Source organism: Rhincodon typus, chromosome 11, assembly GCF_021869965.1.
Source record: "Rhincodon typus isolate 14 chromosome 11, sRhiTyp1.1, whole genome shotgun sequence".
NCBI classification, from domain to species: Eukaryota; Metazoa; Chordata; class Chondrichthyes; order Orectolobiformes; family Rhincodontidae; genus Rhincodon; species Rhincodon typus.
The window spans coordinates 72,802,191-72,819,886 of NC_063342.1; the positions used below are offsets into that span (position 1 = coordinate 72,802,191).

Here is a 17,696-nt window from a genome sequence, read left to right on the forward strand (position 1 = left end):
GCTTTCAAAAAGGAATTAGATCATTATGCAGAAAGGAACAAGAGTGTGACAAGACAGGGAGTGAACTGCTGATTCAGAGAACTGGTGATTTATGTGCTCCCTTGGGTCTAGACCGAGTTCCAGTTGAACAACACCCCAAGTGTCCCCATAGCACCGCTCTCTCCCCAATCTCAATGACCTTGGGGCTGCAGGCTCTTTAGGGACAGCCATTTCCGAAGGAGCTAGTCTGGGATCAGATTCCGGAAGTAGACTCGCACAGGAAGGACACGTCGCTCAGCCTGCCGGGACTTGTAGTCTCTGCAAACAATTCCCAGTGTGCTCCGGGTTTCACGGACTATGCGCATGCGTGGGGTATCCGCTTCAGGTGAGGTGAATGAGGGGAGTGTCAGAGTGAGGGCCTGGGGTTTGAGTGTGTGTGTTCTGTACAGTGTTGGTTGGTGCCAATTTTGGCAGAGATTCTCTTTTCGTACAAAAAGCAGTCAGTTATGAATTGCTGTTCCCCTCCTCCTGCTATTCCCTCCCTTCCCCTTAAGGTTACCAAACTGCTGATCTCTCCTCAGTTTCTTTCATCTCTATCAGAGGCACTCCACTTAACCCAGATTTTTTATTAACTTTGCTCACATTCTGACACAAATCCCTTAGGTTCTTAGACATAGTAGGAACTGCCGATGCTGGAGTCTGAGATAACAAGGTGTTATCTCAGACTATTTATCTGTTTATTTCAGAGCCCCCTCCCCCTCCCCCATTTCTGAAGAAGGGTCCAGACCCAAAACGTCAGCCTTCCTGCTCCTCTGATGCTACCTGGCCTGCTGTGTTCATCCAGCTCCACACCGTGTTATCCCTTAGGTTCTTGATGTCCAAAGGTTTTTTTATAACTCCACAAGGAGCTCCAGGAGGCTGGTTGGACAGGATCTCTGTCTTCCACACAGCAAGCATCACATTTTTGCTCCTGATCTGTCACTTGTTCACTAGGTGGATTCCATAGAAGGGATGCCAGAGCTTTTATTCCCAAATTACGTTCTTTATTCTTTCCTGTTCAGTCTCCGATCCTGTTTCTAAGGCAACTTTAATGATGGCTGTTAGGACCACTGCGTGCAAGACTGATAGTGACAGAAACCCTCACAACGTTTGAGAAATACTTGAAGCACTGTAACCTACAAGGCTATGGAGTTTGAGCTCGATAATAGAGTGAATTTAGATAGTTCCCCATGTGCTTCATGGGAAAACATACTGAGACCTTAATGCTGAATAACATACTACATATTTATGACAATTTACACAGATCCATTGCCTCTGTTTGTGGTATAGAGTCTTACAGTGCAGATGGAGGCCATTCATTCCTGTGCCAGCTCTATGAAAGAGAACTATCTGGTGCCCCCTCTGGCTCTTCCTGCTTATCCCTGTGAGAATGTTCAGGAGGCTTTCGTAAATATCTTGTACATTTTATTGCCTTTGCCCTTGAATTTCAACTTTATTATTTAACATCAAAACCCTTTAACTTTTTGTTTTTTAAATAACTAATGCACATCATTGATCAAAACACACAAGTTGACCTTTGAAGCTTCAAATCCTCCCCAAAAGAGGGATTAGCTTAATCACCAAACATAAACTATCAAGCCAAGCAGCAAATAGAAATACAAATACTTAGATTTTCTCCATTGGGATACACTGGCAACTGTACCGTCCTTATATGGGAAGATGGGAAAGTTGAACACTGCTCGTTTTGAGGACGATTTTTTTCAGTATTTAGTTTGATAAACCCACTCTGCTTTGGTGCTTTGCAACAGACAATTGTGCCAAAGGAAAACAAAATAAAAATCACTTTCCTGTTGTCTTAATTGCACCCAGAAAAGTAGATGAGATATATGCTGAATACATAAAAAATTCCATGGCTAAATTAAAGCTTTGCTGTCCCTCTCTGTTATCTCCCAATAGAAAAATAACATTGGGCCCGTCAGTCTGTAGTTGACCAATTGCACATGTAATTTCTAAAATCTCATCCTGCTTTCAAATCAATTAAAATCATGCACAGTGGTTAACATAAAAACTGTTCATTTCTTACTACATCTCGAGAACTTATTTTAAAGGTATACCCGACTGGAATGGCCTTTAGGACACTTTTACTTTCTGTTATTGGCCCTGCCTTAAACTGCACTGATTATCAAGGCCTCCACAAAACTACAGATTATAGAAATCCCCAGAGCCAATGTAATAAAATGTACTCACGCCACCTACAAAATTTTGTCTGTTGGATAGTTTTACAGTTCACAAAGATGTTAATAGTCAGGATTAAAAAAAAAAATCAACATACTTTTTTTTATAAATTCCCAGTCTGGTTTCAATTAATTATTTCTGTTCAGTTATGGTCAGATGAAAAAAAGATGACTTACTAAAGGTCAATAACATCGTGATTGAATTCGTAGTTGTGCTCCATTTCAATATTTTTTTTTTAAAAAAGGCTTTCAATACTGTTATAATTCAGGCAGTTGAGAGAGTTTATTAGCAGAAAGGGATGGATCAATTTATACTGAGCAATCTGTAGTACATTCAAATATGTAGTCTTGTGTGGAACTTCACTTGCTTTATGCATGGTGCGTTTTTGCTAAACATATTTACCTTGGTTATTTAAAAGAAAAATGATTTTTTTCTCGTCTCCTTGCTAAGGAAGGATATACTTACCATTAAAGAATAGGAATAAAAGTTCACAAAATATATCACTTTGTTAGTAGGATTGCCCTGTGAGGAGAGTTTGAAGAGATTGGGCCTGTATTCTGTAGCGTTTAGAAGAAGAGGAATTTACCTAATTGAAGAATACAAAATTCTTGGAGGACTTGATGGGATAAGGGCATAAAGGATGCTTCTCCTGGCCCTTTCTGAAGAAGGGTCCTGACCCGAAAGGTCAGCTTTCTTGCTCCTCTGATGCTGTCTGGCCTGCTGTGTTCCTCCAGCTCCACACTGTGTTATTTCCCCTGGCTCTGTGGTCTAGAACTGAGGATACAGTCTCAGAATAAGACGCAAGTCATTTTGGACTGAGGTGAGGAATTTCTTCATCCAGGGGAAGGAGAATCTTGGAAATTTGTAGAGGTGCGTTCATCGAATATACTCGAAACTGAAAATAGTAGAAAATAGAGATATAAAGGGATATGGGGAAAAAGTTGAAGTAGATCAGCCATGATCTATTTGAATGGTGGAGCAGGCTCAAAGGAGGCAAATGGTCAAACTATTTTCTGTCCTAATATTTATCCAGTCCCCTGGTGGAAGTTACTGTTAAGTGTGCTTTCATCGACAACTGCATTAAGGATCATAAGAAAACAGTGGAGAAAAAAACTATAATTCTCCACTTCAGTGCTGGCTGTTCGGGATTTGCACCTTTGAGACAGAGATGGGTGGGAGTTCCTTCTCTCAGATGGTGGTAAATCTGTGGAAGACTTTACCACAGAGGGTTGTTAAGATTGAGTCATTCAGTATATTTAAGGCCGAGAGATTTTTAATCAGTCGGGGAATCAAGGGAACTGTCAGGAAAGTGGACCTGTGGAATATTAGATCAGGTATGATCTCATTGAGCAGCAGAGCAGACTTGATGGGCTAAATAGCCTATTTCTGCTCCTATCCCTTATGGTCTTTATCACTGTACCTTCTGGTTACTGATGCTCTGGAAATGGAAGTGAACAATGAGATTAAATCTCCCATTAACCTTCTCTTTTGCAAGGAGATTAACCCACCTTCTCACTAATAAACATCTACTCCAACTTTGAGGCTTTTCAAAATGTTGCATGCCAAATATCTGACAATACACTGTTTGGGTTTAGCCCCCAACTGATCTGTTAACTCTCCTGACTCTCTCAGATAACCATACCATCCTCTTCCTGAGCTTGACGGATCGTTCAAATTATGGAACACGGACTCCGCTGGTTCATCAGCAACTCTCTCCGAAGACAGGGTCACCTTGGGAGGACCTGCAGATGCTTTTGCCGGCTGACGCGAAACATAACGACATGTAGACAGACCGCCAGATTTTGGTTGTCACATCTCCCTGGAAATGTTTACAGGCCCCAGTCAGAGAGGCACTGTCATAATGACTTCAGTGAACTACTTCAGCTGGAAGCTGTGAGGAAGTACATTGATGATCTGAAAGACGAATACAAAGAAATCAGGAACAGACTGAATTGCATCGAGTCACGTGAGGAAGATGGAAAGTTATTAAGTAGACGTCATGTCAGGCTGGCTCCCCTCGCTTCAGTTTTGGAAGAGCTGCAGTCATCAGAAAAAGATTTGTTTGAATTGGAATCCATGTACAATAGTAATGAAAGTTCCACTTTTATATTTGGCATTGGTATCATTTTGTCGATCTTTGGCATTTTTTTGTTGCTTTTAATGATCTCCAGTTGTGGTCTGTTTTAAACCAACCTGTGGGAGAGTCTAAAACCAGGGGCCACTGATAAATCCATTAGGGAATTAAAGAGGAACTTGGGTGCACAGGAGAATGTGGAACTTGTTCCTATGTTGAACGGCAGAGATGCACTTAAGAAGAAACTAAATGAGGGATAAAAGCACAGAGGGATTTGTAGACAGGGTGGGAGGACGTTTGTGTGCAGGATAAACACTGGCATGGAGCAGTTAGGCTAAATAGCCTGATTCTGTGCTATGACTTCCTCTAAATTCATTGGATTGTAGCAATATGACTGTGTCTGTGCGCCAGCAGGTGGCTCAAAATGCAATCTCTTTTTGAGAATAAAAGGTCTCCCCTTTAAGACAGGGATGAGGAGGAATGTATTCTCTGAGGATTCTGCAGAAGGTGAAGTCTGGGTCTTTGTTCAAGGCTGAGGTAGGTAGATATTTGTCAGATAAGGGTGTCAAAAGTTTAAGAGTCAGACAGGAAAGTGGAGCAAAGATCACAACCAGATCAACAATAATTTTAACGAAAGGCAGAGTAGATGCAAATGGTCTACTCCTGCTATAATATCTGATGTTCCAGTATCTTCCTGATATTACCAGAACTCTTCATGTGGAGAGAAGCACATAAAGAGAGAAGCTCTTACGAGACTGATACACCTTCAGCCATGAAATTGGTTTGTTTCTTAAATCATTGATAACCATGGTGCCAGCACTAGGTTCAAACAGCACAAAGTAACTCTGCTGCACAACAGAGAATTGGGATAGCAGAGTTGGTGAATGCAGCAGTTATCTGCTGATTGAACCCAACGTCAGCATCAAGCCCTTCTTGTCTGGCTAAGAATTTATCTGATAAAATGTTCAATTCCTCAACAGTATGGTGCAACCTCACTTGAAAATTTGTGAAAGTGTGGCATTTTGATTCCAGAATGTGATCTCTGCTCGTGGATGTGCTCCACATTTCTGTATCCCTGTGTCCATGGCCCACCAACAGTGCCAGAGGCTCCAGCCATCAGGTACTCCCTTCCTGGATCACTTGACCCTTATTACCCTTTTCTGGTTTTATCAGCATCCTCCTGACTAGTCTTTTATCCAACTTTGCTTCTTGTTTGTCTACCCTACCATTCAGACTCCTGATCCATGCCTGTTTCTCCTCAGGGAATTAATTTGCCTTAATTGACCAGTTCAGACATATTTTGAAAAGTGGGACTTGAACCCAGACCTTCGGGCCCAGAGGTGGGAACACTGCCACTGTCCCACAAGACTCTTGGTCTCTCTTTATTGAGGACTTTGTATAATTACAAATTGTTGCCGATTAATTGCCAGTGCAGCAAAGTCGAAATATTCAACAAGCGAAGGCTGAGTCGAGATTTCATAGAGAGGTGTATAAAACCATGAAAGGGTTTGACAGAATAGGTCATTTGTCACTGAGACCAAATCCAGGTGCCATAAACATGAGATCATCATGAAGTATTCCATCAGGAGAGATGTCTTTGGAGAATGTGGAACTCGATATCACAGAATAATTAAGGCCAATATTATAGTTATACTTATGTAGATCCTTTCTTAAAAAATATATACTGAGTAAATATATACTTGCTACAGAAGGGAGTGCAGCGGTGGTTCACCAGACTAATTCTGGGATGGTGGGGTTGCCCTACACAGAGACAGAGATTGAGGAGACTGGCCCTGTATTCTCTAGGGTTTGGAAGAATGAGTGGTGATCCATTGAAGCATAGAAAATTCTTACAGGACTCGACAAAATAGATGCAAGAAGGATGGGGAAACCAAGAACCAAGGTCTCAGAATAAGGGATTGACAATTTAGGAATGAGATGAGGAGGAATTTCTTCACTCGGAGCGTAGTGAATCTTTGCCACCTAACTCTTGGAATTTTCTATCCCAAAGTGTATCAGAAACTCAAATCATCGAGCACGTTCAAGTCAGAGATCAATGGATTTCTAGATACCAATGCCATCAAGCGATAAGGGGATAGCATGAGAAAATGGTGGAGGTAGATGAGGTTAGCTAACATGGTGTCACTATTTAAGAAAGGTGGTAAGGAAAAGCCAGGGAACTATAGACTGGTGAACTTGACATCATTGGTGGGCACATTGTTGGAGGGAATCCTGAAAGACAGGATTTACATGTATTTGGAAAGGCAGGGACTGATTCGGGATAGTCAACGTGGCTTTGTGCGTGGGAAATCGTGTCTCACTAACTTGATTGAGATTTTTGATCAAGTAATGAAGAGGATTGATGAGGGCAGAGCAGTGGATGTAATCTATATGGACTTCAGTAAAGTGCTCAATAAGGTTCCTCATGGTAGACTGGTTAGCAAAGTTAGATCACATGGAATTCAGGACAACTAACCATTTGGATACAGAATTGGCTCGAAGGTAGAGACAGAAGATGGTGGAGGGGTTCCATTTCAGACTGGAGGCCTGTGACCAGCAGTGTACCACAAGGATCAGTGATGGGTCCACTGATTTTCGTCATTTATATGAATGACTTGGATGTGAACATAGGAGTTATGCTTAGTAAGTTTGCAGATGACACTAAAATTGGAGGTGGACAGCGAAAGGAGGTTACCTTGGTACAATGGGATCTTGATCAGATGGGAAGATGAGTCAAGGAATGGCAGATGAAGTATACTTTAGCTAAATGCGAGGTGCTGCATTTTGGAAAGGCAAATCAGGACAGGACTTATACACTTAATAGTAAGGCCCGGGGAGTGTTGCTGAACAAAGAGACCTTGGAGTGCAGGTTCATAGTTCCTTGAAAGTGGAGTCACAGGTAGATAGAATAGTGAAGAAGGCATTTAGTATGCTTCCCTTTATTTGACAGTGCATTGAGTATAGGAGTTGGGAGGTCACGTTGCAGCTGTACAGGACCTTAGTTAGGCCACTTTTGGAAAACTGTATGCAATTCTGATCACCCTGCTATATGAAGGATGTTGTGAAAAGAACCCTTGGAAGGGTTCAGAAAAGATTTACAAGGATGTTGGCCAGGATTGGAGGGTTTGAGCTATAGGGAGAGACTGAATAGGCTGGGGCTGTTTTCCCTGGAGCGTTGGAAGCTGAGGGGTGACTTATAGAAGTTTATAAAATCATAAGGGGCATGGAAGGGTGAATAGCCAACGTCTTTTACTTGGAGTTGGGGAATCCAAAACTCGAGGGCATAGGTTTAAGGTGAGAGGGGTAAGATTTAAAAGGGTCCTAAGGGGCAACTTTTTCTTGCAGAAGGTGGTGCATGTATGGAATGAGCCACCAGAGGAAGCGATGGAGGCTGGTACAATTACAACATTGGAAAAGCATCTGGATGGGTATATAAATAGGAAGGGTTTGGAGGGATATGGGCCAAATAGTGGCAAATGGACTCGATTTGTTAAGGACATCTGGTCGGCATGGACGAGTTGGACCGAAGGGTCCATTTCCATGTTGTACATCTCTATGACTGTATAACCGTAATCTAGAATGGCAGAGTAGGATTGTGAGGATGAATGGCCTACCTCTGCTCCAACATTTCAGGAAAGAAATAGAGGGATATGAGATGAAGTAGGGTGGGAGGAAGCTCATGTGAAGCTTTAACACTAACCTATCATGTGTGATTAGTCGGGTTCTGTGCTGTAAAATTCTGCATAAAAGCTGAGAATGGTGATGACATGAGTGAGTCAAGCTGAAATGAGTGAGGTTGAATTGCTGTTTGGTAGATACTGAGCACTTCATGTTTGACGTAGCCCTACAAATTTGTAGACTAGCCAGAACTGCTACATTGTGTGGCTGTTGGACAAGAAACCTAAAGAACCTGAAACTAAACAACAAAGGTTTTTTAATTTCTTTGGTACTTTTAAAGCATTTATTTATTACTAATTTTTAACCAATTTGCTTTCAGGTCTGAAGGCCAGAGATGACCAGGAGCTGATACCATTGGTCCTTGAAGAACAGCAGCAGCTGAACAAAAGCATTGCAGTTTTACGGGGAAAAGTGAGTGTAAATGGGTATCCAGGAAATTCTTAAAAAAAAAGTCCATTTCGTTTGTTGGATAGCTTGTCTGACTTCAAGAGGTGCAGAAATTTCTTTTAAGTAAAAAGACTCATACATTTCGACCCTACAGGAAGGACATTGGGCCCATTGTGTCTGTGTCAGTCAAAGATCTAACTACACAAATCCCATTTTTCAGCTCTTGGCCCGTAGCCCTGGAAACTATGGCAATGCAAGTTAATATCTAAATACTGCTTAAACGTTAGGAGAGTTTCTGATTCAAAACACCCTTACAGGCAGTGTTCTCCTCTACTCTCAGTGTAGCCTTCTGCATTTTACCTTAAATCTATGCCTCCTGTTTATTGACCCCTCTACTGATGGTAAAAGTGTCTTCCTATTCACTCTATCTATGCCCCTCATAATCTTTTACGCCTCAATCCAATCTTCACTGCTCCAAGGAAAACAGGCCCAGCCTATCCAATCTTTTCCTCATAGCTCAGACCATCCAGCCCAGGTAGCATCCTGGTGAATCTCCTCTGTTCCCTCTCTAGTACAGTCATATCCTTCCTGTAATGTGGTGACCAGAACTGCACACAGGACCCCAAAACTAACTAACATTTTATAGTTCCAGCAGCTAATAAAATAACTATTATCCTATATGCCACCTTAACCATCTGATACTTTCAGGGATCCGTGGATTTGCATCCGAGGTCCCTCTGATCTTCTGTACTTTCCAGGCTCTATCGTTCACTGTTTAATCCCTTGCTTCATTAGCCTGCCCCAAGTGCATGACCTCCCACTTTTCTGGGTTGAATTTGATTTGCCACATTTCAGTCCACTGACCAGTTTGCCGATATCTTCACGGTGGCTCAGTGGTTAGCACTGCTGCCTCACAACCCTGGGAACCCGGGTTCGAATCCATCCATGGTCAACTGTCTGTGTGGAGTTTGTATGTTCTCCCCGTATCTACAAGGAGATGAGTGCTCCGATTTCCTCCCACAGTCCAAAATTGTGCAGTTTAGGTAGATTGGCCACACTAAATTGCCCTCTATAGTGTCCAGGGATGTGCAGACTGAGTGGATTAACCGTGGTAAATGTGGGATTAGGGGATAGGGCGGGGTTTGGATCTGGGCAGGATGCCCTTCAGACGTTCAGTGCAGACTCAATGAGCCAAATGGCCTCTTTGTGCACTGTAGGGACTCTATGATTCTATTTTACGAGATTACAGTCCTCCTCTCTATTTACCACACTGCCAACTTTCCTGTTACCCGCAAACGACTTGATCATACTCTGTACATTTAAGTCCAAGTCATTGATGTACACCATAAACAGCAAGGGACTAGCACTGAGCCCTGTGGAACTCCACATGAAACAGACCCAGTCACAGATATATCCCTCTGTTATCACCGTCTACTTGCTGCCTGTCAGCTGCTTTTGGATCCAGCGTTCCACTTTGCCTTAGATTCCATTGACTGTTACTTGACCAGTCTTAAAGGGACCTTATCTAAAGCCTTGCTAAAGTCCATGCAGACTGCAGCAAATGCATTAACTGTCCTGGTTACCTCACTCAAATTTGTGCGCTGAACAAATCCATGCTGGCTATCCCTTATTAATCTGTGTCTCTCCAAGTGTAGATATAAATATAAATATTGGGAAGATCGAAATGAATGTCTTCCTTTTCCATTACAAACTATATTCTCTAGCCATTGACACCAACCCTGTCACTTGCTTCTGAATAGGACCAATCGTGATGTCATATTTGATCCCAGGGTGATCTGGGAGATCAAAAAGGCGTTCACTAAGGTGTGATATAAAAGGTTACTACACAGCACGTCATGGTTTCTTTATTTATCTGTGGAATGTGGGTGTCGCTGGCTAGGCCAGCATTTACTGCTCAGAGAGTGGTTAAGGATCAACCACATTACTATCGGTCTGGAGTGACATGCAGGCCAGATGAGGACAGCAGATTTTCTTCCCTAAAGAATATGAACGAACCAGGTGAGATTTTATGACAATTGACAGTGGTTACATGCTTGACATCAGGTCAACACTCTATTCCACAGAGTTATTATTAAATTCAGATTTCACCATATGCCAAATGATATTTGAATGTTTGTCCAGGACATTGGCCTGGGGTTCTGGATTGCTAATCCAGTGACATTACTGCTATGTTACTGCCTCCCCGTGCTTTGGGGTAGTATGTTAGCATGGGTAGAGGATCAGCTTACACCAAACATCTTCCAAACCCACAGCCTCTACTACTTATAAGGACAAGGACAGCTGGTGCGGGAGGTCACCATCACCAGCACGTTCTTGCCCAAGTCCCACACCATCCTGAATTGGAACTGTATCACCATTCCTTCACTGTTGCTGAGTCAACATTCTGCAATATCCTTCCAAACAGCACCGTGCGCATACCTATACCAGGTGGACTGCAGCAGTTCGAGAAGAGAGTTAACTTCATTCCCTCTCTCTCTTCCCTGAAAATGATGCTTTATACCTATCTCTTTGACCAAGCTTTCAGTATTTGCCTAGGCATCAGATATCATTTGATGATACTACTGTGAAGTACCTTGGGATATTTAAGTTGCTATTCAAACACAAGTAGTTTGTGAGTACCTGCAAATGCTGTTTCAGTCACAGAATCAGTGCTCACTGGTAGAGTCATAGAGTCATACAGCGTGGAAACAGACCCCTCAGTCCATCTCGTCCATGGTGACATACATTCCCAAACTAAACCAGTCCCATTTACTTGCATTTGGGCTATATCCCTCTAAACCATTCCTGTTTATGTACCTGTCTAAATGTCTTTTAAATGTTGTAACTGTACCTGCATTTATCACTTCCTCTGGCAGTTCATTCCACTTACAAACCATCCTCTGTGTGAAAACATTGCCCCTTACGTCACTTTTAAATCTTTCCCCTCTCACCTTAAACCTATACCCTCAAGTTTTGCACTCCTCTACCCTGGGGCAAAAGACCTTGGCCATTCACCTTATCAATGCCCCTCATGATTATATAAATCTTTAAAAGGTCATCCCTCAACAGCCTACACGCTGAAAAATGCCTCAGCTTATCCAGCCTCTCCTTATAACTCAAACCTTCCAGTCCTGGTAACATCTTTGTCTTTTCTGCACCCTCTCCAATTTAATAATATCCTTCCTATAGCAGGGCGACCAGAACTATGCACAGACCTCCAAAAGTGGCCTCACTAATGTCCTGTACAACTGCAACATAATGCCCCAACTCCTATACTCAATTGTAATCAAAAATACTGAATAAGTATTTTCTAAGATAATGACCCTGTTATTTCAGGAGTCATTAAAGTGGTCAAGAACATGGCTGTGTGTCCCTGACCCCACCCCCTAATCGCAGTCTGAAGCCTACACATGAACACACACGCCGCAAAGTCTTGAGGCCGACTCTTGATGCCCCCTAGCCAAGTCCCAACCCTCTTTCACTTGAGTGTCTCTGTGCAGTCTACAGCAAGTGTGTCTGTGTGTAGATTGTAGTAACTGTGTTGCTAATATATGCATGTCACAGTGCGGTCTGTCAATCAGAGGCTGAGGTGGAAATGTAATGATATAACTACAACTTTTAAAGAGAGTTTCTGAAAGCCTGTCTTTCTGCAAACAAAATAAACAGCATGTCAGCGATGTTTTCAACGTGTTCATTTGTTTCAACGAATTGCTTCCTTTCCTGCACCTTTAGCTCCTTCAGACACTGGTGCAAAAGGAGAAACACGATGAAAGCAACGTGATTCTTGAGGTGACGGCAGGAAGAACAACAGGAGGTGAGAATCTGTGCAAATTACAATTGCCATTAAATGCCTCGCTACGTGGAGTTCCCTCTGACTCCACAATCTCATGTTGTCAGAGGCTGAGTTGTACCACACGAGATGTCCCACTCTCTGCTGTGCCAGCAGCTAGGGTACAGACAATGGAGGCAGGACCCCTGCCAAAAAATGTTGGCAGTGTTTATCTTGACTACTCCTGCACTCACTGGTGTGCAGGGAACAGTGGAGACTGGGATTGGTCATGGTCATGGTCATGGTCATGGTCATGGTCATAGTCATGGTCATAGTGGCACATCCAGTGAACAACTTTTCAGCAGCATCTGATTAGTGTGATCTCCAAATAATATTTAAGTTGCATTACACAAGAGGGTGAATAGAGCCTGTGGAATCACCCAGTTGTGAATATTCAAGTCTCTGCTCTAATATCCATTGTGAATATTCAAATCTCTGGATTGAAGGGTTTGAGCTGTAGAGAGAGGATGAATAGGCTGCAGCTTTTTTCCACAGGCTGAGGAGTGACCTCAGAGGTTTATAAAATCATGAGGATCATGAAAAGGGTGAATAGCCAAGGTATGTTTTCCAAGGTAGGGCCAAAACTAGAGGGCATAGTTTTAAGGTGAGAGGAGAAAGATTTAAAAAGGACCTAGGGGGCAATTTTTTCACGCAGAGGGTGGTGCATGTATGGACAGAGCCGCCAGAGGAAACGATGGAGGCTGGTACAATTACAACTTTTGAAAAGCATCTGGATGGGTACATGAATAGGAAGTGTTTAGAGGGATATAGGCCAAATGCTGGCAAATGGGACTAGGTCAGATTGGGATGCCTGGTCAGCATGGATGAGTTGGACCGAAGGGTCTGTTTCCATGCTGTATGACTCTAAGAGCAGAGTCATTAATATTTGTTGAGAGTATTCCAGTCTCTGCTAATGTTCTGTGTAAGTATTCCGGTCTTTGCTGTAATGTTCTTTGTGACTATTTCAGTCGCTGTTACACTGTCCATCTGTAAATATCCAGTCTATACAATCCAGCTTTATAGGTCCAGTCAGTACACTATTATCCAACTATGTATAAACAGGCCTTTTTAATTGCTTCTTAAGACTTTTATATACTTCCAACTTTTCCCCAGTATCGTGAAGAGCTGGGAATATTTGAACTTGAGCTGATAGTTCAGGAAACAGTTCCTCTTCACATCAGAGCCGTGTAAGTTTCTGTCTTTGTGTTCATTTTTGAAGGGCTGGTAGACATCTTTTCTCACGTGTTTTCAATTTGGAACCAAGGCAATCAGTGAAGTATGAACCAAGTCCCTGTGCTTTGTGGATAGAGTTTATTAAATGCTCACTCTTACAGCTCCTTCTACCACCTCCCTCCCCTATGTTACAGGTGCTCCCAACACACAGGTGCTCAGACAATTAATAACCACAGCCTGTTGCTTCTAAGGCTTAGATAATGACATTAACAAACTTTATAAGATTATCCAGACATTACCCCACACAGCATTCTAACTGTGGCTGCAGCAATAATTTGCACAAATTTATCATTACATTGCTGTTTTTGTAGTCTGTGTCTCTGTCCAGAGCGCACAATTCCATTAATCATTTCACAGCTTTATCTAGATGCAACTTTAGGGAATTTTGTCTTTATTTGTCCATGCCTTACATGTTCTCTTATTGAGTTTGTATTTCCATTCTGTGTTTTACTTTTTCCCACAATGTTATCTTACGTCTCACTTGCTCAGTTTGCTACAGGCTTTGATAGTTTACTGTTGATTGTTTGTCCTCTGATACTATTCATCTGGTCATTTGCATTGAAAAGTAAATGCTGGACATTCTCTCCATGTCAGTGCATTGAGTTGCCGCTGAACTAACAAATAATTTCACTGATCAAGAGGTTTTGGAGTTTGTTCCTGCTCTGTGCTTCACTTGTGTGGCAGCAATTACAACATCCTCAAGCCCTGAGTTAGAGATAGGGAGAATCACTAGAGGTTCCTAGACCTGCTGTCTGTCCAGTGAGCTGTGCTGGAAAATGCGATTCTAAATTTCTGATGGGATGGCAGCAGGGTCTACTGTAACAGCCTCTAGTAAACTGTTGTTGATTATCTCGGTTGTTCTCGGCTAGACCAATTCTGCCGTGAGTATGGCCATCAGGACTTTGAGAGAAGTCTTTTTTTCCTTGCTGCTCACAAGCGGTGTTGACTCCTGACCTTATTTTTCCAGGCGATATTTGCCAGCAGTTTACAAGGGAGATTTTCAGTATGTACAAACATTTCGCAGGCTTCAAGGACTGGAACTTTGAAGTACTGAACTACACACCTTCAGACTATGGTAAAGTTTCTTCACTGTGTTTCAATTCTAGTGTGGGGTCAAAGCTGCTAAGTCTTCCAGGTTTGGTCTTGGAGGTTTTTAGAACACACATATCCAAGGAAGCTGTTTAAAGAGACAGTGTTCTCTAGAAAGATCAACTGACCTGCATTATCAAGAAGAAAGAAGGTTTAAAAAGGATTAGGAGAGACTGTTGGTACTAGAGAAAGGGGGGGAAAGAAGTGAGATAAGAGGAATTACAGTGAGATCAAAACCCGGTTTATGAGCATTAAATGTGGTAAAAGAAGTCGGTGAGCCGCAGGCTCAAATAACAATGTGTAGTTATGTTGATGTAGCATTAACAAGGATCTGGCTCCGAGAATACCGTGCTGATTATTCTTAAATACAAGGTGTTTAGGGAAGATTGAGAAGGAAAAATGGAGCAGGAATGGCAGTATTAGTTAAAAAGAATGTGACTACTGGAGAGAATGCCCCAGAAAAATGGAAGTAAGAATGAAAAAGGGAAAATTGATAGAGTTGGACAAGTGGCAGGAAGCAAGTAGTGATGAATGATGTTTTTGGGATTGGGAGAAGGTATACAGTCAGCTTTCTTAGGGGCTCTTGTGACAACTACCTCATTTTTCTTTCATACATATTAATAACTTGGGTGTACACTTCAAAGTTTGCAGTTGACAAAATCATCAATGTATGGTCAATTGTAAGGAGGATAGTTTTAGACTTCGTGATGACAGGCTGGATGCGATAGTTGGGAACATGGCAGATGAAATTTAATGCAGAGACGTGTGAATTGATACATTTTGACAGGAAACCAGGGAAGGCAATGAAACCTAAATGATACAATTTGGAATATGCTACTGGGGCAAAGCAACTTGAGTGTCCATGTGCACACATTCTTGAAGATAGCAAGGCAGGTTGAGAAAATGGTTAAGAAGGCATGTAGAATGCTGGGCTTTACAGATAGAGGTATAGAGTTAAAAGCAAGTTCACATATGGACACAAACGCACACACTGGTTAAAGACTGAAATGTATAAGCATCGCGTGAACACTATCATGTTTCAGCTGGAGGAAGTCAAAAAAAGAGCGAGGTCAGGAATTCCGATCCCAAGATGAAACCCAGACACCGTTCTTACAATATCTGATTGACAAAGATAAATATTGCATATATGGTGAACATTTATAAAACATAGATCTAGCCTCAACTGGGATATTGTGTCCAATTCTCGGTGAGTGGCAATTCTTGACACATACCTGGGTCCAGGTGGATTTCATCCTGGGGCTGTAAAAGAAGTGGCAAGTGAGACAGTAGATGCATTGGTTTTAATTTTCCAAAATTCCCGAGGTTCATTGCTCCATTATATTGGAAAGTTGTGAGTATAACTCCTTTATTCAAAAGGGAAGGAGATGCAGAGTAGGAAATGAAAGGCCAGTTAGCTGAACATCTTTCCAAGGGAAGATATTAAAAACTTATTATTAAAGATGTTATATCAGGGTGCTTAAAAAAATTCAACATAATCAGGCAGAGTCAACATGTATTTTGTGAAAGGGAAATCATGCTTCATCAATGTATTACAGTTCTTTGATGATTTAGTGTGCTGCAAATACACTGATGTGATGCTGTGACAATCTAGATTTCCAGAAGATATTTGGTAAGATGTCACATCAAAGGTAATTGCAGGATATAAAAGCTGATGGTGTAGGAGTTAACCCATTGGTATGGATAGAAGATTGGCATGAATGGGTCATTTTCTGCTTAGCAAAATGTAACAAGTCGAATGCTAATTTGGATTAGGGGATTGTGACGACTAAGTATGCTGATGACACAAAAATAGGTAGGAGAATGAATTGTGAAGAGAACATAAGAAAGTGACAAAAGGAATGCAGATAGGTTAGTCGAGTCAGCAAAGATCTGGCAAATGGAATATAATGTGGGAATATGTGAAATTCTCCTCCATTTTGGAAGTAAGAATGAAAAAGAAGTGTATTATATAAGTGGTGAGACATTATAGAGCTTTGATATGCAGAGGGATCTGGGTGTTCTAGTGCAGAATCACAAACGTTAGTATGTAGGTATAGCAAATGATAAGGAAAGCTAATAGGATGTTAATATTTATTCTAAGGGGAATTGAATACATAAAGGTTATACTTCATTTATCTAAGGAATTGGTGAGACCACATCTTGAGAACTGTATAAGTTTAATCTCGTTATTGAAGCACGGCTGTAAAATGCCTTGTAAGCAGTTTGAAGGAGGTTTAATACTCTCATACTGGAATGAGAGAGTTTTCCTATGACAGGCTAAGATTGTATGATACTTATTTGTATGTTCACACATATAGACATGTGTTAACATTCATATGGACAAGAGTCTGCATGTATCCATAAACGTCAGCACACATGCACATCCACATACATGTTCACATATAGACACAAATGTACTTCCAAACTGGAGTCTGATCGTGGTCAGGCTTGGGGATGTTGTTTGATTTTCTTATCCTGTACATGTTGCTTGTTCAGTTACACCAAACAATATGTTGGCTGTTCAGCTAATGCAGCAGGTTAGAGGCAGCACTGAACATTCCCATATTGCTAGTATAAACTGATTTCAGTATTTCAGCAGAAGGTTAGGGTTAAAGGTAACATTTCTGGTTTGGAATAGATTTCGAATTTTCCCCATGCTCCATCCAAGAATAAAATGTGCAGTTGCTTTGTCTCTCCCTGTGGTGGCTTCCTTTATTTAAGCTCTTTTTGTTTGTTTTCTTCCCTGTTCAGGAGGACTACATCATGCATCAGCGTATATTTCAGGGGAGAATGTTTATCGCTTTTTAAAATATGAGGGTGGAACCCACAGAGTTCAGAGGATTCCTGAGATGGGTCTGTCATCGCGAATGCAACGCATCCATACTGGCACCATGACTGTCATTGTTCTCCCCCACATTGACGAGGTGAGGTAGATGGCATAGCCATTCCGGCAGCACCTGCCCTGCCACCACATTTTGTCTGATATTGATGAGGTGAGATAGAAGGTATCTCTGAAAAAAAACTGACAGCTAACAGTACTCTGTTTGATATACAGGAAATATAGAAACATAAAAGCCAGCAGCAGAACTAGGCCATTTGGCTCTTCGGCTCTTCGGCTCTTCAAACCTGTTCCATTCAGTAGAATCATGGCTGATTCTCTATCTCAGTGCCATATTCCCGCTGTCTCCCCGT

At 41.8% G+C, this 17,696-nt stretch overlaps 1 protein-coding gene across 3 annotated transcripts in view; it reads left to right on the plus strand.

Moving 5' to 3' along the window:
* Positions 1–248: 248 nt before the first annotated feature.
* mtrf1 (mitochondrial translational release factor 1) overlaps positions 249–17,696 on the plus strand; it is a 29,371-nt gene continuing 11,923 nt past the window's right edge. Inside the window, exons 1-6 of one of the 3 annotated variants that reach the window (XM_020515871.2) lie at positions 249–364; positions 3,847–4,300; positions 8,286–8,377; positions 12,086–12,167; positions 14,383–14,490; positions 17,256–17,428. In XM_020515871.2, coding sequence (XP_020371460.1) covers positions 3,892–4,300; positions 8,286–8,377; positions 12,086–12,167; positions 14,383–14,490; positions 17,256–17,428 — 864 coding nt within the window. In that variant the 5' untranslated portion in view covers positions 249–364; positions 3,847–3,891. The remainder of the gene's footprint in view (positions 365–3,846; positions 4,301–8,285; positions 8,378–12,085; positions 12,168–14,382; positions 14,491–17,255; positions 17,429–17,696) is intronic. The other 2 variants (XM_048602620.1, XM_048602621.1) reach the window with 2 other exon arrangements.